The 21,131-nt window shown below is 43.9% G+C and overlaps 1 protein-coding gene across 5 annotated transcripts in view; it reads left to right on the top strand.

Moving 5' to 3' along the window:
* The window catches only part of SCARA5 (scavenger receptor class A member 5), a 113,848-nt gene extending 94,811 nt beyond the window's left edge, over window positions 1-19,037 (top strand). For all 5 annotated transcript variants that reach the window (XM_077331236.1, XM_077331228.1, XM_077331219.1 and 2 more), the window contains 2 exons: window positions 11,038-11,235; window positions 18,410-19,037. In XM_077331236.1, coding sequence (XP_077187351.1) covers window positions 11,038-11,235; window positions 18,410-18,549 — 338 coding nt within the window. In that variant the 3' untranslated portion in view covers window positions 18,550-19,037. The remainder of the gene's footprint in view (window positions 1-11,037; window positions 11,236-18,409) is intronic.
* Window positions 19,038-21,131: the final 2,094 nt, after the last annotated feature.

Genomic DNA, 21,131 nt, shown 5'->3' with positions numbered 1-21,131 from the left:
ATTTTTGAAAGATAAAGCTGTCCTTCAGTCTAGTTCAAAAAACATATACATATACGTATATATGTTGTTGTTGTTGTTGTTGTTAGGTGCGAAGTCGTGTCCAACCCATGGACAATACATACATACATACATACATACATACATACATACATACATACATACAACTCCCTCCCATTCAGGAAACCCTGAAGTTGGTTGAGAAAGCCTGTTCTAGAAATTCCAGGGAAAGAAGAGTGCACATCACAAACATCCTTTGAGGCCACACTAGATGCTAGGTCCACCATGAGTCAGGCTGGGACATCCTGCCCTGACTTGTGGACAGACTTACCTTGGGAAACCTAACTCTCCCAAATGTGCCAGAGCCCAATTCGGCTTGGGAGCATTGTAGGGGGGAGGAGTGGGGGTCCAGCTCCTGCGCTGTTTATGAGAGCCACAAGTGAGCTCTACATGCACATGGACCAGATTTAGATTGGGATTGTGCATGGAGGTTTGAGGGGTTTTAACATAACTCCTCCATGGTTTGAACAAATGTATTGAATTTTGTTGATTTTATTTCTTTAAATTTATAGGCCACCATCTCCGCTGTAGCAGACTCAAGGCAGTGAACAACATGTACTCGATAATACCATTTAAATCAAAGTAAAAAACATTCTTAAAGAAAACCTAGAAATTCCACCCACAGGCATAGGACACGAACCCTGGGTGGGGGCGCGATACAGGAGGGAGGCCAATCTGATGTTGATGTTGACCATTTTTCTGGCCTCAATGGTAGACCGGGTGGAAGAGCTCCGTTTTACAGGCCCTGTGGAACTCAGTGATCTCCGACAGGACCCTGGTGTTGTCTGGGGGCTCATTCCACCACGCATCGATCATAAGTCTCCCTCCTCTCTGCTGTTATTCACACGCACATAAAGAGCAGGAATTTAGCAACTGCATTTTCATGATTTATAAAATGAGATTTTGCAAGGGAGGCTTCCTTCTGTCAGGGGTTCAGTCCCCAAGAACTTCCTCCCAGTTGGGAAGGGAAAAAGAAGGTGACCCAGAAATGTGTTTCCTAACAAAGCAAATGTAACAGACTATTGCACTCATGGCCTCATACAATGAGCTTTACTCCCAAGATTCCAGCAAGTTTTTAAAATGAGATATGATGCTGCTCTCCATCCAGTTCCTATAAAAACATCCCTAATTAAGCACAGTTGGGACATAGGCTAATATTCTACTTAATTGCTCCACAAGTGGAAAAATTAATTCCCCCTTCTGGCCAACGAGTGCCATAGCATTGGGTGGACTGACAAGCCCCCTAACTTAATTAACTTAATTTTCAAAATCAGAATTACATCCCTCTTTCCCGTGCTCTGAGATGACTGCCAACAACCCTTCCTCACGTCACCAGAACAGCTCCCACCTGCCTTTTTGGACACAGGCCTAATTTTAAGATGATTCTATTTGGTCTTAGAGTTGAGGGTTTAGGGAGTAAAATTGGAGAATTTAGTATTTTAAAGCCCTTGAGCTGGAATTTAAACTGCATTTTAATGGAATCGTTTGTTGTTATTATCTGACTCAATTGCAACCTGCCCTGGAGGAAGAATATAATAGGATATAAATCACAGAAATACAACCCTACAAAATTCAGGTTTGAAGTGAGTAGCATATGGCTCCCAGTTGCATGAATCAACTCATAAGATGTGGTACATATGAGTGACATGGCTTAGACATGTGAGCTCTTGTCTATACGCGTTTATATATGCACGTGTGCTCAATTCATTGACCATTCTAAAACTGGCAATCTGGTCCGCTTTTATTGTTCAGAACGACCTACATCGCTCTTGGAATGCCCAACATCTGTACGTGTTTTGTTTACATAACATGTCCATTCTTTATTTGGTACATGCTGAACATTTTTTTTAAATCTCCACTGTTTTTGAAAAGCAGCACATCTGCAGCCTGAAATTGGATATGTAGCAGCAGAACATTCTCTATCTGCAGCCAAACTAAGCACGGCATAATTGTAGGCACTCGTGGGACTTTGGTTTTATATTGCCTGAATGTAGCCATAGAGCATATTGTACCTCGTAGTGAGAGTTTATTATGCCCATGCACAAAGCACATCTATTACTAATCACCACCCCACGCCACCATTCCAATAGCCTCAGGCTTCCAACAAAAGTGATTTTTTATAAAGGGCAATCTATTAGCAGTTGCTTATTTAACACTGACCAAAGCTTGGCTTTTGTTAGTTAAGTCTTTGGGTTGCCAGCTTTTGGTTGAGGAATTCCTGGAGATGTTTTGAACGAGAAAGAACATCAGCAGGGTATAAATGCCATAGAACAGGGGTAGTCAACCTGTGGTCCTCCAGATTTTCATGGACTACAATTCCCATGAGCCCCTGCCAGCGTTTTCTGGCAGGTTGACTGCCCCTGCTATAAGGCACAGAAATGTTTCCTTATATCTAAACTTTTTTTCAGTCAAGCTCTTCACAAATGGAGGGAAAAAATCCCCTAAAAATTGAATGCAAAACCCAAATCAAAATAGTAATGTAGAAGAATCTATGCTAAAAAAAATTGGCAAAAAACCCCCCTGCATGAACAAAATTTCCTCAAGTGACTTCTCAGATAGAGTCCATTTCAACCTGAGTATTTGTCAGGAATATTTATTTCTTTTCGTATCTCTGCTTCCCTATGAACAATCTGCACCTATATGAATGGTCTGTACTGTAAGGAAACACAAGCAGCAAAAAAACCAACTCAAGAGACACCAAGAAAGTGATTTCTATGAGTTCATAAATTAACCAAAAGTAGATAAAAGGGGAACCCAGTGAGGACTGAGCATGTTCTAAGAGGTGTGGAAGGTTGAGAACAGGTGAGAATCAGCAATAGGAAAAATGGAGGCAGATGTGCTATTGCCAGAATCATCTTAATTTCCTGTATTTGTAATAATAGATTAGTAAAATTTGAATGTAATAGTAGACTAAATTAGGTTCTATGGATTTATTGAGACTGTGTCTGAGTCTTTGTGCTTCACTGAATTTATGCCACAAACATTATACCAATATATTTATAATATTATGTATTATGATTTTAGTATTTATAAAGTGCCTTGAGGAATATTTAAAGTTTAAAGGTGGGAGATACATCCTGACCACAAATCAAATCTTGGAGATGCCTGGGATTGAACCTGGGACTCTCTTCGCTGAGAGCCAGCTTGGTATAGTGGCTAAGAGTGGTGACCTGAAATCTGGAGAAGTGGGTTTGATTTCCCGCTCCTCCACATGCAGTCAGGTGGGTAACCTTGGCCTGTCACAGTTCTCTTAGGGCTCTCTCAGCCCCTCACAGGGTGTCTGTTGCGGGGAGAGGAAGGGAAGGAGACTGTAAACTGCTTTGAGACTCTTTGGCTGGTAAAAAGCTGGATACAAAAAAACAGTTCTTTTTCTTCAAGCGAAGGATATGCTTTTCCACTGCGGCCACCTGTTATGTGGGAAGGCTGAAAACGATAAAACCACTGCCCACAATACCTTGTTCTCAGTTAGTGTTCATTTATGGAAAATTTCCATTCAGTAGAACAGGTGTAGTTGTTAACCATACCCAGAGGTAAAATTAGCTGTTGTTGCAGGTGAAATCATGCACCTGTCCACCGCTGACAGCTGAAGAACGTAATTATGAGTTTGGACTGAACCCTGGGCTTCCCCAAAGTTAGCAAACTTCCCCCAAATGCCCTTCTCAAATAGCTTCCATATGTCTCCTATTAAGCACCAGGAAGCAGAAATGTGATAGCCAAAGAGAACAAGGGGCGCCAGCTACCCCAACATGGACTGCTTCCACCTGGATGGTTCCCTCCACCTTTGCCTCCAAACTGGAAACCTTGTTTTGGAGCATCAACATGACATCCTCTATTTATTCTCTAATTGTTTTTCTCTACTTTGGTCTGATTTTTCCCAAATCTGGTTAGAGACAATCCTTTTTAGTCATTATCACAGCCCCAGCAAATGTATGATGTACATATTTATAAAATATCTCCTTATTTTATATCCCTCATTTTCAAGACAAAATGGGACAGGGGTGTAGTTAACAAATTCCCATCTTATTTATTCCACAGACAGTGTGAGACGGTTGTTCTAGTGCTGGAGTAGGAACTGGGATGGAGGGGCAAATACTCTTTCAGCCACTTCATTGTCTCTGTGACCTTTAGCCAGTTGCTCTCTCTGACCAATTGTTCATGGTGGCCGTTGTGCCAGGCCACCGCGGCTTCCCGAATACTCATGGGAGACAGATGACGGCAGCAGGGGGCCACAGGGATCCCACCTCAGGATGGTGGGATAGCAGGATACCTATACCACCATCATGGGGGTGTAGACATGCCCCATTCGGTTCCGCAGTACCGCAAAGCCAAACAGGGTGATTTGTGTCCCTTCAGGGATACTGTAGGTGTGGGGGAGAACTTCCTTTACGCACAGGCCTGGCCTGTCCCGGCTGGGCCTCTGCTGGCTGCCATGGCAAGACAGGGAACACAGAAGAATACGTGTTCCCTTGCTGAGGGCCATCTGAGGCCCTGATTCGGGCCAGGGCCGGGAAGGGGCTGGGATAGTGGCGATGTTGTGCGTACATGGGGATTAGCCCCGCTGCCGTGTTGCTGCCCGCCTGGCCTTTCTGCCCTCTGCATAATCAGTCTCTGACAGCATAACATCTCACACGGTTGTGGAGAGAGATAAGATGAAGGAGGAACAAACAGTGTTTCATTCCCTGAACTTCTTGGAAACAATGAAATTTTGGATTCTGCAAAGGAGAAGATGCACCCCTCGCCTCCCCTTTCCTTCTACCTTTGGTCACTCTTTAGTTCTGAGCCCATTGACTTACTGGACCCTGCCCTTAAACCTGACCAGAAGCATGCAGTAGGGCTACTCTAAAGCCTTTTTTCCAGGGGCCAGCCTTGCTTCCCAATCTGGCCCTGATAACAAGATTGTCTCGTGACCTGATCCATCGCTTGGTGCAATCCCAAGTGGTTGGCCTCAGTTAATCACAGAGAGAGGGGGAGTGATGTCCTTTTCTCTTGATTTTGTGCCGGAAATAACTTGGTCTGTTGCCTGGCGGATAAAATCTGCTTTGTTAAGGAAGAAATACTTTCCAGTTTACTGTGTGGACTTGGAGCTTTCTCCTCTCAGCAGTCTGTGGTAGAGTGGCAGGTGTTATTGTGAGCGTATACTCCAAAAATGTGGCTGTCTTTTCCACGGAATGAGGGGGTGCACCTGGAGAGAAGAAAGATCTCTTTTTTAATAATAGTATTTATTTAGTTCCCAAAGACCGTTTATGCACTGGGAACTTCAGTGCCCCAGCTTCCATACAGCAGCACAAATAGGGGGTGGATGAGGCATACTGGGCCAAATGCTCCCCCATGTGCATGCAGGAAGTGGGGCAACCTGCCACGACTAAAACTCCAGCCTGCAGCCTGGCATGAAACCTCTAGTGCATAAACAGTCAAAGTGGTTTACATAGTACAGCTAAGCAGCCCAGGAACATCTTAATTGATATCCACTCTGAAGCTTTCTCAACAGAGTTTCTTCTGCTCTTTTGATGCAGTAGATGTCCTTTCGATCTCTATAGAGGCCCCATCTGACCCAACTTAGGCTGTTGAAGGTATTCAGGGAAGGGGTGTCTTCTAGAGCCAGCTTGGTGTAGTGGTTAGGAGTGTGGACTTCTAATCTGGTGAGCTGGGTTTGATCTCCTGTTCCTACACATGCAGCCAGCCGGGTGACCTTGTGCTCGCCACCGCACTGATAAAGCTGTTCTGACTGAGCAGTAATATCTGGGCTCTCTCAGCCTCACCCACCTCACAGGGTGTCTGTTGTGGGGACAGGAAAGGGAAGGCGACTGTAAGCCGTTTTGAGACTCTTTTGGGTACAGAAAATTGGCATATAAGGACCAACTCTTCTTCTTATTGAGTTACCAATATTGGATTGGAGATGGAAAGGTCCTCAGCAGGGTATAATGCCACAAAGTCCATCCTCCAAAGCAGCCATTTTATCTAAGAGAACTGATCTGTATATGGTTTGGGCATTTTTGTAACTCCAGGAAATCTCTTGGTCTCACCTCCAAGTGGACAACTCTGTTATTGAGGCTGTTTCAGGAGGCCTGCAGATGAAGTCAACTTTCCCATTATCAAAGTATATTTCTCACTAGGCTGAGGTAAATAGTAAAGGTAAAAGGTAAAGGTATCCCCTGTGCAAGCACCGGGTCATGTCTGACCCTTGGGGTGACGCCCTCTAGCGTTTTCATGGCAGACTCAATATGGGGTGGTTTGCCAGTGCCTTCCCCAGTCATTACCATTTACCCCCCAGCAAGCTGGGTACTCATTTTACCAACCTCGGAAGGATGGAAGGCTGAGTCAACCTTGAGCCGGCTGCTGGGATCGAACTCCCAGCCTCATGGGCAGAGCTTCAGATAGCATGTCGCTGCCTTACCACTCTGCGCCACAAGAGACTCTGTGATAAATAGTAGGATGAGGTAAATAGGATTGCTAGGTCCCTTGGATCATTACTTTGCCTTTGTTCAGGTTCTTTGTGTTAATTACAAGGTCCCTTCAAGAAGCTAGCAGGGGATGGTGGGATTAGATCAGGAAGGAATGGAAAAAATAAATATAACATTCCTATATGACCTGGAAGTGATGGGGGGCATGATACTGGTTTTTCGGCAAAACTGTATGGTAAAATTAGCTTATACAATAGAATTTTGTTCAACATCTGGAGCAAGGGTGGCCAAATTGTGGTTCTTCAGATGTCCATGGAGTACAATTCCTATGAACCCCTGCCAGCATTATGCTGGCAGGGGCTTGTGGGAATTGTAGTCCATGGACATCTGGAGAGCTACAGTTTGCATCTTAAGTCTCCCTACATGCACACACACAAGGTAAAAAGATGTAAGCAGAAAGGAGAGGGTAAACCCAAAAGGTTGAGAACCAAGGGAAAAGAAGGCTGCAATATATGAATGAACCAGTTCACTTATACACACAAAAACACAACACCAGTATTTTAATTTGTAAATAAATGTGTACATACAATAAGAAAACACAAAGGGCCTGTGAAATAAAACACAATGCCAAATGCATTTCAGCACAAAGTCTTCATCAGTGGTTTATAACCATAACCAGCTTGGTCATATTTCACTCACACTGTGAAAAGCACAATTAATCACTAGAACTAGTAAGTAACAAAATTAAAAACTTGAAATGTATTATGGACTCCTTATACATCATCAGGCTCCAATTATTTCTACACATCTGGGTATCTTTGGTCCAATTAACAGCATCGATACACATGAGTTTCTCACCCGGCGAATATCAAATAACCTCACTAAAACTTCTGCCATAACATAGAACCATTCACCTCTATTACAGATTGTATTGGACACAGCTGGAAACTCAACTCCAACTGCCTTTCTGTAGCTCAAGAAGGCCAGGCCAGCCAAGAGTACAAGTCCTTCCAAAAAGCCAGCCTAGAAGGGGACTCTGCTTAGGATGCACAGAGCAGCTGGAAGTCTCCTCTAAGTTTGCTAAGCAGATGAAAGTTGGGACCCAAGTTCAAACCAGGAAAGGGGGACCTTCCACTCAGGATCCTGTGGAACTTCATGGGGCCCTGTTTGAGGAACGAAAGCTCTTTTCAACCAACTAAGCAAGGAATTATATTTATTTTATTTTAAACAGTGTGGAAGAAAGAGCAGGTTGTAGGAGACAGGCCCTTGTCCCACTTCCAATTAGGGCAGCCAACTCCAGGTTCAAAATTCCTATTTGGAGGCTGAGCTTAATGAGGGCAGGGGTCTCTCCAGTTGGATCTGCCAATCCTACGCCATCCATCCACTCCGGGTGGCCTGGGGGAAGGGACTAGCAACCCTAGGCAGGGTATGGGGAACTTTTATAAACACATAGTTTTTTCTGCTAGGAAAAGGGGGGATCCTCTGTGATCACTCAAAAAAGCTTATACTGTTTACCAAATGGGATAGCTTGCAGAATTGGTTGAGATTAAATAAATACTGGATGGATTCAGCTCACAGGCTGGTAATCTAATTTTCAGCACCAAGTGAAGATTTTTACTACTCTAGATGATGATCATTTTAATGATGTGGTTCCCCCCCACACACACATACACATCTTCCAATATGTTACAGCCCAGCTGTTTTATCCTGGAGTTCTGTTTATTTATTGTTATAGATGGCTTGCGTTTAATTAGTTTTTTTTAATAATTACTTTATTGCAGCTGGAATTCATGCAATTTGATTTGATCTTATCCAGGGATGGTTTTATTGAGTTTTGTTTCAAATGAACAATTTTATTACCTCATTTTTATGTTGTATTTTATTGATGGTTGGAAAGTGCTTTTGGGGGTTTTTAATTGAAAGCACAATTTATTCACTTATTAAATAGGTATGGTTCTCTTCTGTACATTAGGAGGCAGCTGGAAAGTTTAAGGCCTTACTTTAATTGCTTTATTATCATGGCTTTTAATAGTAATTTCTTCTGGCTGTATGTTTGATCACTTGTTAGTTTTCACTGTGTCATAAAAGAACTCTGGAGCTCCCACTGCACATCAAGTGGAGTAAAAATGCCTTAGAAATACAAATGTATATTTTATCTCAGGTGCTACGACAAAAACTTGTGGAGGTATCAGTTGGCAAATCTCATTCTCCATTTCAACCTTTACGTTTTACTTCTCTATTTTAAAAATGAGCTAATAGAATATTAGACAATCCATTATTCAAATTTGAGGCAGAACATACCCAGGAATAGAACTAGCATGGTATAGTGGTTAGGAATGGCATGGAATGCATAATCCCCCCCCCCCCAGTGTTCATTTACTTTAGATTTCATAGAAATTCATAGAATCATGGAGTTGGAAGGAACTATACAGGCCAGCTAGTCCAACCTCCTTCTCAAGGTTTTTGATAAGGTTCCCCATGATGTTCTGAAAGCTTTTGATAAGGTTCCCCATGATGTTCTGATGGATAAATTGAAGGACTGCAATCTGCATTTTCAGATAGGTGGATAGGGAATTGGTTAGAGTAGCGATCCCCAACCTGTGGGCTGCGGACCACATGTGGTCCTTCGACTAATTGGAGGTGGGCCCCGAAGGATGCCTCCCCCCCCCCCGTTAGAGAACCGCACTCAAAGAGTTGCTGTCAATGGTGTTTCATCAGACTGGAGGGAGGTAAGTAGCGGGGTACCTCAAGGCTCGGTTCTCGGTCTGGTACTTTTTAACATATTTATTAATGATCTAGATGAGGGGGTGGAGGGACTACTCATCAAGTTTGCAGATGACACCAAATTGGGAGGACTGGCAAATACTCCAGAAGATAGAGACAGAGTTCAACGAGATCTGAACACAATGGGAAAATGGGCAAATGAGAACAAGATGCAATTTAATAAAGAAAAGTGTAAAGTTCTGTATCTGGGTCAGAAAAATGAAAAGCATGCCTACTGGATGGGGGATACGCTTCTAGGTAACACTGTGTGTGAACGAGACCTTGGAGTACTTGTGGATTGTAAGCTAAACATGAGCAGGCAGTGTGATGCAGCGGTAAAAAAGGCAAATGCCATTTGGGGCTGTATCAACAGGGGCATCACATCAAAATCACAAGATGTCATAGTCCCACTGTATATGGCACTGGTCAGGCCACACCTGGAGTACTGTGTGCAGTTCTGGAGGCCTCACTTCAAGAAGGACATAGATAAAATTGAAAGGGTACAGAGGAGAGCGACGAGGATTATCTGGGGCCAAGGGACCAAGCCCTATGAAGATAGGTTGAGGGACTTGGGAATGTTCAGCCTGGAGAAAAGGAAGTTGAGAGGGGACATGATAGCCCTCTTTAAGTATTTGAAAGGTTGTCACTTGGAGGAGGGCAAGATGCTGTTTCTGTTGGCTGCAGAGGAGAGGACATGCAGTAATGGGTTTAAACTTCAAGTACAACGATATAGGCTAGATATCAGGAAAAAAATTTTCACAGTCAGAGTAGTTCAGCAGTGGAATAGGCTGCCTAAGGAGGTGGTGAGCTCCCCCTCACTGGCAGTCTTCAAGCAAAGGTTGGATACACACTTTTCTTGGATGCTTTAGGATGCTTAGGGCTGATCCTGCGTTGAGCAGGGGGTTGGACTAGATGGCCTGTGTGGCCCCTTCCAACTCTATGATTCTGTGATTCAATGTAGGATCTGCCTAAAGTATTCACAATACTTATCCAGTCTTGTTGTACTTATCCATGCTGAGTATTTTTCCCACCTCTTTTCTTTGCTAGTTTCCCTATTTTATTAATTTCTTTTAAGATACTTTTGTTCGCAGAGTTTCAATATGCTGAGAGAGGCGGGCACCAGGCAGTTTAAGGAATAAAATAGTTTTATTTATGAATAGAAACAACTATGTGTTGAGAGACAGAACTACCTAGCTAGCTGTTGCCTGCAGTCATTCTTTGTTTCAACAACTGTTCTGGAGGCAAGCAGAGGGGAAGAGTGCTCAAAAAGTAGGAAGTCTCTTGTTGACCAATCAGGACACAGGAGGAGATGACTTGAAAATCATCAGGAAGTTCATGTCCTGTCTATGCTGAATATATATCTCCTCCGATGCCCCCTGCAGGGCACTAGATTCTGCTCAGTCATGCACACCACAGATCTTGCCTATTCCAGCAATTTTACACCATCTGGATGAGCCTAGCTAGCTTGAACTCAGATCTTAGAGTCCAATCAGAGTCAGCCCTGTTTAGTACTTGGGTGAGGTGCCACTAAGAAAGTCCAGGGCAGCTGCATAAAGACAGGCCATGGCAAAATACCTCTGACCACCTCTTAACTTCCAAAATGGGGTTGCCATAAGTTGATGAGGGGAAGGGAAGCAAAAAAGTGCCAATTTTAACATTGATGCTCTTGTCTAAATTTGTGGTGCAAGCAGCATAGAACAAACAAGATCAGTTCCCCACACGTCTATCAGGATGTCTGTTAGGAGGCAGAAACACCTTGGAGAGTATGTGGTTTTAATTCCACCTGTTTTTATGTTCTTTTGTATGCTCCACACAGAACCTGCTGCAGCAGAAGCGATCATCCGGCTGGTGAATGGCTCGGGACCCCATGAGGGGCGAGTGGAAGTTTTCTACAACCGACTGTGGGGGACTGTTTGTGACGACGGCTGGGATAAGAAGGACGGGGATGTCGTGTGCCGGATGCTGGGCTTCCGGAGTGCTGCAGAGGTTTACAGGATGGCTGCCTTTGGGCAAGGTAAATAAAGATGTGGTCCACATTCTTGGAGCAATAGCCTTCCTAAATTGCCCATGGAATTGGTACCATGTGAGGAAAGATTCTACCACAATGCTTTGCCTGAACCAGAGAGACATCTTCCATGAGAGAGAGAGAGACATATCTAGGGGGATTAGATGCTTAGATTTTGCTAATGTGAAGAAAGATCCTCTTAAGCAGGGGTAGTCAAACTGCGGCCCTCCAGATGTCCATGGACTACAATTCCCAGGAACCCCCTGCCAGCGAATGCCGCAGTTTGACTACCCCTGCTCTTAAGGAATGGGAAGGCGACTGTAAGACACTTTGAGCCTCCTTCGGGTAGGGAAAAGCGGCATATAAGAACCAACTCTTCTTCTTCTTCTTCTTCTTCTTCTTCTTCTTCTTCTTCTTCTTCTTCTTCTTCTTCTTCTTCTTAACAGTGAAAGAGCTCTGGAGCCAGTCCATGAGAAATTACTGCCATTCGGTTGGAACTTTCTCAACGTTTCCATGAGTGGCAGGCAGGATATTTTTTCACAGTTTCCCCTTCTTGCAATCCTCTGGCTTCTCCCTCCTGCTGTTTCTGGGGATCTCCCATCTTCCAGGTGTAGCACTGGGGGGTTTTGAAGCACAACAGGAGGAGGGAGGTACAAAAGCTACACTCTGCTCTGGGAAATCCTTCAATCAATGGTAATTTTGGGAAGGATCCAAACCTATGATTCCAAGCATCCTTGTCCGTGGTCTTTTGTCTCACTGTTTCTTCTGACCAAGCAAGTTTTGCAAGTCTTTGAAGCCCTACAAAAATGGCAAATCTGTCACGAGATCAGTAGCACAGAGGCTTAAAGTGCATTATTAGAATCTCTCACGAATGCATTAAGTGGCCTCTGGCAAGTCTTTCTTTCAGCCCTGCCCCCAATTCCGATTAATAGACTCATAGAATCACAGAGTTGGAAGGATCCTCCAGGGTCATCTAGTCCAACCCCTTGCAGAGTGCAGGAAATTCACAACTACCTGCCCACAGGTAGTAATAATACAGACCTACCTGATAGGGTTCTCATAAAGATGACAACAGAATAATGGGCATGAAGTGATCCAGAATGTTGTTATAATACAGCCAATGTTAGCCAATGTTTCATCCAAATCTTTTCTAAATCCACAGCATTTACAGATCAGTTTTATATTGTTCGGAGAGGAATGGGGGGTCATTTTGGAGGCTGCAAACCAGTGACAAAATTCTGATTGTTTTTTGAATTAACAAAGATCAATGTTCTCATTCCCCCCATCAGTTACCCAGCCTAAGAGAAAGGAAGATTGAGGGGAATGTGAGCTTGATCAAGGTCTACTATCTAGTATTGGATTTCCTATGATAAGGTCATTAAGTTAGATTGAAGAAGCATGACAAGCATTTTCTGCCTGCTTGTTTGTTTGTTGTTTTCTTACCAGCACTCACACAATAACACCTGCTGCTCCCGCTGTTTGCTAAGCGTAGTGCATTCTGCTAACGTTAAGGAATTTGCCTACGTGCCTTTCCCCCCTCACCTTCTGCATGCAAAGCAGAGGCTCTTCCACCCAGCCACAGCCCCTTGAATGTTTTAAACATATGGTCACTCCTCTGCAGCTCTTCAGAACCAGACAGCAGACTGAATCATAGAGTTGGGACCTCCTGAGTCATCTAGTCCAACCCCCTGCACTATGCAGGACACTCACAACCCTATTGCTCATTCACTATTACCTGCCACCCCCTTGAGCCTTCACAGAATCAGCCTCTCCGTTAGATGGATATACAGCCTCTGTTGAAAAAAGATGGAGAACCCACCACCTCCTGTTCCGCTGACTAAATAAATATGCATCACCTGACTTCAATTCCAAATGGAACTGTTTGTTGCAGGGCTCATTCAAATGAAACATCTCAAACTTTCCTTCCTCAAATGTTCCTTCTGCACATGCTTTGAAATCTCCTCCTGATCTCTAATTGGGGCCATTCTGCACAACGGGCAATGTTGCTAAATCTGTGCGCTATGGAAAAGCGCTGCAATCAATAGCGGCAGGTCTCGGTAACACACACAGCCGTTTCTATTGAAAAAAAGGCTCTCCCACTAGCGCTGTTCTTGTAACGCACAAGTTTCCGGTCTTGTCAAAATCGCAACAGAGGAGGCGATATTTTTCCGTGCTTCCTCCCGCCCCTGGCCGTCAATCAAACAGAACAGCCAATTAACTGTTGTGTTCCTGCTTCCCTTTAAAAACTGTTTTTTAAAAACCTGAAAACACAATGCATATTTGTTCATTCAATGTATCAGAAAGTCCTTTTTCGTTGGCGTAGGAACAGGCACTTAATCGTTTACACGCTCTTAAAGTTAACCTCCCCCCCCCGTGCAATTTCTGGCAGTGTCGAACAGGGGGCTGTATTGTGCTTGGAAACTTTACAGACAATTGCTTGTGGAGGGATTTCTGCCAAAGAAGCATCGCTTATTCATTGCTTTTGCTGGTTTAAGGGGGGGGGAAATGACGATTGTGATGCCGGACGCTCGGATGCGAGAGCTGAGGGAGGGACATGCTTGCTACCACTATATTGAGAACGCACGTGTCTTTTTCGGATGTGTTGCAGGTTGTTCTCAAGAATCTAGAGTTTTTTTTAGGAGGAATCCACTTTTGTGGATTTCCTGAAAAGCGCTACAATGAAGCAATTTTTGTGGTAGTGTTGCAGGAGTGTTGCAGATTGTGCACGACGTCGTGCATAACACAAAAAAAATAGTGTTACACAATGGTAAGACTTCAGCAACATTAATGCTGTGCGGAATGGCCCTTGGTTTCCACGAATCCTGGAAGATTCAATCCCAGCTTTTCCTGGCTGTGACTGAAACATCATTATCCACTTCGTTGAGGGAGTCCTTCGACAGCCTTGAGGATGGAATCGGATTTATTGCTGGTGATTCACGAACTGGAAAGGATTAGGCCTGACTCATGACTCTCAGCTGGAGAATCGGGGAGGATTGGCATCTCAAAAGGAGGAAACATCTTTCCTTCTGCTTGTAAACTGAGCCGTCCCAAGTCAATGAGCAGTAACTCTTGACCCAGGAGGTCCCTTCCAACTCTATGAAGCTATGATTCTATTCTTACAAGACATCCCAAGATGTCCCTATAATTGGATCCTAAACTTGAGCTGCAGGGCTTGTTTATGCAGCCAAGCCATGCTCCATCACCACCCACAGATGCTCAAAACATTGTTTGGACAAGAAGGAATTCTTGGAATCCCCTCTGGTACAGCAACACAAGAACATTTCATAGGACCAGACTGTAATCTATGAAAGGATCCTGGATTTAGATAATGCTGCTTGTAGAATTACATGCATTGAAAAGCAAATAAATCCTGCACTAAGGTAACTGAAATTCTGCACCGATAGGCAAAACATTTGTGGCCTGATTAAATAAGGCAAATTAATCATATGTCCATCATTTTTAAGAATTTATTCTGCTTTTGCTCACAAAAGGACTGGGGATTGTGTCAGACAATGCACCCGTTAGAAGGATGCATGGATGAATAAGCAATCAGTAGCAACTAGCTATGGTAACTGAAGGGAGCCTGCATATCGAGAGGGAGGAAACCTCTGAATATCAGTACTTGCCTCAGGCTCTAAGCCAGTTTACCATCCAGGGTTGCCTCCTGACTGACTGCTGGACTAGAAGAACCACTAGTCTGATCCAGCAGGATTTTCCTGAAGTTCTTATGAAATCATATTCAGCCATTCTTGTTCACTTAGACATTCAAGGCTACCTTTACAACCACAAGGACAAGAAACTTACTTTTAAAAAAAGGGAATTAAGATGATCAGAAAACTGAAAATCACATTCTGCAAAAGGCATCTCATCGAAGTAGCGTGAGGAGCAGATCTTGGGAAAGACCCTTTCTGGGAGCTCTTCAGCATATCCCACCATTCAGAAAGCTGCACCTTAAGCTTGTAAGGTTTCCCCTTGCAAAGTGGCAGTACAAGTAAAACCACTCTTTCTAGATCCAATCAAGCCCATCCCCGTCCCTTGACTTTCCTTTGTCCTGCTCCGGTACAGACTACTGGTTGGCTCTCTTTTGGTTTATCGAATGTAGAGTGTAAAACATCTGGTCCAGTCATCTCTTTTATATTTTGTACAGAACCTAGTACACTGTGCTCAAATGCATGTTAATAATAGTGGGCAAAATCTAGGGAGAATTCCCTAGTGCAAACCTCACTCAGTTGATGGGCGTACTTCCAAGTGGATCATTTGCCAGCCGTCCTTCATTTCAGCTGGTCTTGTGCAGGATAATTTCCTGCTGGACTGAGCACAGTAGTAATATATACAATTAAACGTGTTTGTTTATAGAACATTTTCTTACAGAGAAATCACGATAATCTTTACATTAACTTTGGAAGGCAGACAAATAGTGTTATCCCCAATAAAACAAATAGGAACATAAGACCCTTCTCTCCTTCAGCTAGCAGAAGGCTTGTGAAATCATCTATGGTTGAGCTATTAGTCATGACACCCAAAGGGAACTTCCATTTTCAGAGGCAGTCGATTTCTGAATGCCGGTTGTTGGGGGGCAACAATAAGGGAGGAGGTTTGAAGTTTCTTCTTGAGGGTCTTCTGGGCCTCTGATTGGCCACCATGGAAAACAGGAGGCTGGATTAGACAGACTGTTGTTTTGATCTTTTCTCATCTTGAGCATGCCCTTTAAATTTTCTTACAAGTCTTATGCCCGCTGTCTTAATTGACCATGGAATAATTGATATAAGGAAAAATTCCCCATGTGCCATGAATATTAGCTTTAGCAAGATGTGAACTACCATAGAGAAATTCCACACCTCCTAACAAAGTTCTTTTCATGTCCTTCTAGGGTTGCAAGGTCCCTCTGGCCAGAGAGGGACGAGGGGGCAAGGTCAACAGCCCCAAGTTGGGCAACTGCAGGAGATGGGGGGGGGTGTCCTGGGGAGGAGAGGGACTTCAGTGAGATAAAGCACCCACTGTCTACCCTCCAACATGTTTACCCTCCGTAGCACCAATTTTCTCAAGGGGAAGTGATCACTCTAGTCTGGAAATGAGCAGTAATTCCAGCGGATAGCCAGGTCCCACCTGGAGGCTGGCACCCCTATGTCCTTCAGTCAACTACCAGTGTTTGCCTGAACAGTGGCCTTTCTATCAGACCCTTAGTTACAGGGGATATAGGAGGGCAATGCCCCTTTAGACAGCGCTGGTACCACTTCTCTAAAACCCCAAGTTTGTGTGTGTGTGTGAGTGACATTTTTTTCCTTGTGGAGAAATATGGTAGAAATGTGTGTCCCCCCCCCCCCCCATTGCCTGGGATGGAATGCGGGATGGAAGTCTCAAGGGAAACTCATTCTCACCTGCTTTTGTCCATGGGCCTTTCACTTCATTCTTGTTTGTTTCTCTCCTCTTTCAGGTGGGGAGACTATTGTGCAGACAATTTTAGAGTGACATTTATACCATTTTAGGGTTGCCTCCTGTTTTCAGTTGGGAATTTATTTCAAGAAGTTGGTGGAATCATGTGAGGGGGAGCTAGCAGCAGAAAAAAATAATACATAGTTTCACTCAGCCAGTTTTAAATCAGCAGGTACAAGTCACCTTACTTAGCTTGCCTGTGCATGAATGTATGTGTCCCTTTGAGCACATGCAGAGTGCTTTTGATTCACCAGTGAGTAACCCCTGGCCAAGTCCTGGCCTCCTCACTTCTCCCAAAACTGGCTGTCCTTCAGCAACTGAAGAAAGAAGGCTCAGACAGATTTAAGCTTCAGAGGAACCTCATAGTACAGAAGAGTCAATATTTCTGTGGTAAAGGCTGAAAGTCTTAGGGGGCATGATAAACTTCTTCAGCTTCACCAAAGAAGACAGAAATAAATTGCCTTTGAGAAACTCTAGATTAATATAAACCGAGAATTTCTGTCCTAAATTCCAGTTCTGCAAACTGTCCTGCACATATCGAGAGTTACTCCCAGCGCCACTTATGGCAATCGACATGGTTTTAGGGGGTGAATTATTAGGCTGTGAAGACCAATCTGCAGGCCAGTGCAATAGTGGAATCTCCACCATCTATATTATTGTGAATGTTCTGTTTTAGAAGCATCTCATATTGCTGGATGTGACATTATCCGAGGCCACTTTATGAGGCTGTGGTTTTATGATTAGGAAGTGTAAAAAAAAAACTATTTGGTAAGAGAAGATTACAGTGGACATTGCTATGAGATTACCTTTCTTTGGTCACTAGGGTTGCCAACCTCCAGGTGTGGCGTGGAGATCTCCTGTTCTTCTAGCTGCTCTCCAGCTGATACAGCAGTTCCCCTGGAGAACATGGCAGCCTTGGAGGGTGGACTCTATGGCATTAGACCCTGTTCCAACTCCCCAGAGACCCCACCTTCCCCAGGCTCCACCCCCCCAAATCTCCCCCAACTTAAAGCGGGCAACCCTACTAGTCAATTTGAGTACCTGGGATTTAAATCCAGTTTGTTTTAAATTACTAAATTAGGGGCATGATCCTTTGCACACTTTCCTGGCTCTTAATTCTGAGCAGACCTGCCCACGATTGCTTCCTAAGCAGCCTTTTTGCGTTTTGGACCACTTAACATTTTTGCTGTTTCAAGCTGCCGCGGTGGCCTTACTCTTATGTGCCCTTATCCTACAACATCTGACTGCTTGGGTTTCCTACAACCTGGAGGGAAAAAATCCTACCCCTTTAAAAGAGATTGTATACATGCAACCAGGCATAAGCAGCTTTTCATGGTGGAAGAAAGTAACATCCCCTGGTCAATAATCTTCTGCTAAGCCTCTTTTAAAGGGACAGGACTTTTTTTTTCTTAAGGCAGTTGCCAGCTTTATTGGCTATAGGTGTGCTTCAGCCTCCATTTATGCACAAACCAGATTTTTCCCAGTGGACCACACCAATATGTCATCCCAATGAGACTTTGACACTTCCCATACCTGCTTACTGCAGTCCTTAAAATGAATGAATATGTGTTTAGGGCTAGGCTTGGTGAAGAAAATTTGATGGCTCTTGGGTGATTTGTGACATCTCTTGTGGACAGTTTCTTTGTGCCCACATGGAAAGTGTCTTATAGTGACAGTGTTAGGATACAAACACTCCCAAGCAGGAGTATGAGTTATTATGGCTAATGGTACTATCCAATTCTTGTCTCAGGGACTGGGCGTATCTGGATGGATGATGTGGCCTGTAAAGGGACAGAGGACAGCCTGTTCCACTGCACCTTCAACACCTGGGGGAAAACAAACTGTGGACATGCCGAGGATGCAGGAGTGACATGCTTGGTGCCGTCATAAGAAAAGTTTGGCAACCAAAGGTGATCCATTGAGAAGGGAACTGTTGGATCCCGGAGACTGATCAAGACCGGCCGCCATCTTTCTTCCTTTCCAGGTGGTGGCCAAGTGGAGTAGTACCTCTCAGGGCTTGCTGTAGAGTCTACCGCAATCTGGTAACCCCTTCAGGATGAGGTTCCAGCCCTTCCTAAACGACATGGCTTCTTTTTCTCACATGTAGTCCAACGTTATGGGACGACGCAACCCTGAAAATGTCTGTCCCTGACAGAACTGCTAGAGTTATGCAGACTTTGAATACCCAGCTATGATCATCCCTTTATTGCAAGCAGCATACAATGCAACAAGCAGACCGACGCTACAGTTCCGCAAGGCTTGAAGACGCATGTGGCGGGGAACAGCTGAGCACCTAAGGGCTTAACCTATTTTCTTAGCGAGTTGTTGATTGTTGCTTTTTTTTTCATCCTAAAAATAAAAGGTGTGTTATTCTGTAATTATCTCTGTGATGGAAAGTTTCATGTTCCTTCTTAATGACCCTTATTAGATTTAACAGAACCTTTAAAGTCAATAGGTCCTTAGCATACTGAAGCAGGAATGTCAAAAGGCAAACTCAGTTGTATGATGACGTCCTTATTGCACAAGTGAATAGGCAGCTGACTGTGCTAGGGGCATCCTTTCAAACCCATACCCCTCAATGGATAAATGGGTTTAACTCGGTTTAGGATTGCAGTCTGAATCCCAGAACTCTGTGTATTCATAAGATTATTATTCAACTTTTCCTCCACAGCAATCAGGGTAGGCTCATACTCAACCAGTAAGCTGCATGAAAGAATGGAGATTTGAACCCAAGTGACTGAAGTCTTTACACTTTAACTACAGAGAAATCTTGGGTTCACATCCACCAAACCTCTATTGCAGGCTTTCTCAACCAGGGTTCTGGGAAACCCTGGGCTTCTTGATAGCCCTGGAAGGGTTTCCCAAATGGCCAACAATGTTCCTGCAGGGGGTGGGAAGGGGAGGGGCCTTAGATAGGTGTGCCCACAGCTATGCTTCCCAACCCTGTTCTGCATGATTGTGCTACTTCTTGGGTTTCTCAAAGCCTGGAGAATGTTTCAGGGGTTTCTCAGTGGTCAAAAAGTTGAGAAAAGCTACTCTATGGCAAACAGAATATAATTGCTACAGATGGGATTACATAATCCAGTCCCCAATCTTTTTCATCTGATGGGCAGTTTTGAAATAATAACAGAGGGAGGTGGATACAACCGCAAAATGGCTGCCACAGGAGACACAGCCACTCGCAAAATGGCTGCCACAGGATGTCAGAACCAACTACAAAGTGTCGGGGAGTGAAGTTATGCATAACTCTGAAAGTAGCTCTTCAGCATTTCGGACCACAGCTCTGTTTAACAGGATGCCTTTTAAAAGGAGCATTGTTTAAACACATTTCCGTGCATATACATCCACATGAACTACCTGATTGCAGAGAGTAGCCATTCGTCATAGATAATAGGATAAGTGGTTTGTAGTGGATTTTTATCCCGTCTGTCTCTTAGGTATAACATCCAGTCTTTTGCATTTGGTAAGAAATAGTATCAGCTTACGCCTGTGCAAATTTGTTCATGAGTCTGATGGATTTCCACTCCATGTGGCATGAGCTAGCTAAGAAACCCTCGTCCAGCTGTCTCTGTTTTAATTTTGCAGGCATCAAGCACACTTATGCAGAAGGGGAATGCCCCTCCTGGATTCTTCCTGGCTTTAGGTGAGCCTTTCTCTCAAGGGCCCAGACATTTTCAGCCTGCGCTGTTTCTTTTAACAATCTCAGTGGTCAGAGCCTACTGCATCTGATGTGTACAGTGAGAGAAAGATTCTGCTCATGTTTTGATTTTTTAAGAGTTACTAAAATATGCATTGCAATATATTACCAACACATCAAAAATATTGCTTAAAATAATCACGAACTAACCCATTAAAGCACCCACATTTTTAACAACACAAAGCCCATCAATAGGCAAAGTTGGGTGAAATAATCCAAAATTGGTTGAGATGATTCGATCTTTTCTGCATTTCACTGTTGCTGCTGTTTCCCAGGTGGTGTTGCTGCTTAGGACAAAAAGTTGCTGGGTGGTGGGGGTGGTGGTGAGTTTGCACCTACCTTCAAATCAGCCAGCCAGGAAAAGGATAGGGATGAAGGGGGAAGCACCCTCTCCTGCACACACCATGCATAGCACCACCTGACTCTAGCTCCAAGCATGATTCCCAGTTTTGTTCCTAGTTCTGTTTATTTATATATCTATAAAATCTATTCCCTGCCTTCCTGCTTTAAATTAATGGCCAAATCAGGATAAAGTCAGAGTTTATATCCCTACCAAACTGCAATAAAATAATTAAGCTACATACACCGTCATATAAGACAAATGTTAGACAGAATTACCAGTGCAAGCCAAAAACCAAAACTCCCCTCAGCACACAGATATAATTGCCAACAAGCCTGGAGAAAAACTGCCTTGTCTTTTTAACAAACATTCAGTATATGGAAATGGACAGCTAAAGTTTTTCATCACAAGGAGATCAACCTCTGATTGGGGTGG

Source organism: Paroedura picta, chromosome 1 (assembly GCF_049243985.1).
Source record: "Paroedura picta isolate Pp20150507F chromosome 1, Ppicta_v3.0, whole genome shotgun sequence".
Classification (NCBI taxonomy): domain Eukaryota; kingdom Metazoa; phylum Chordata; class Lepidosauria; order Squamata; family Gekkonidae; genus Paroedura; species Paroedura picta.
Note: the sequence above shows the minus strand (reverse complement) of the source record. Positions and strands in the feature narration are given on the sequence as shown.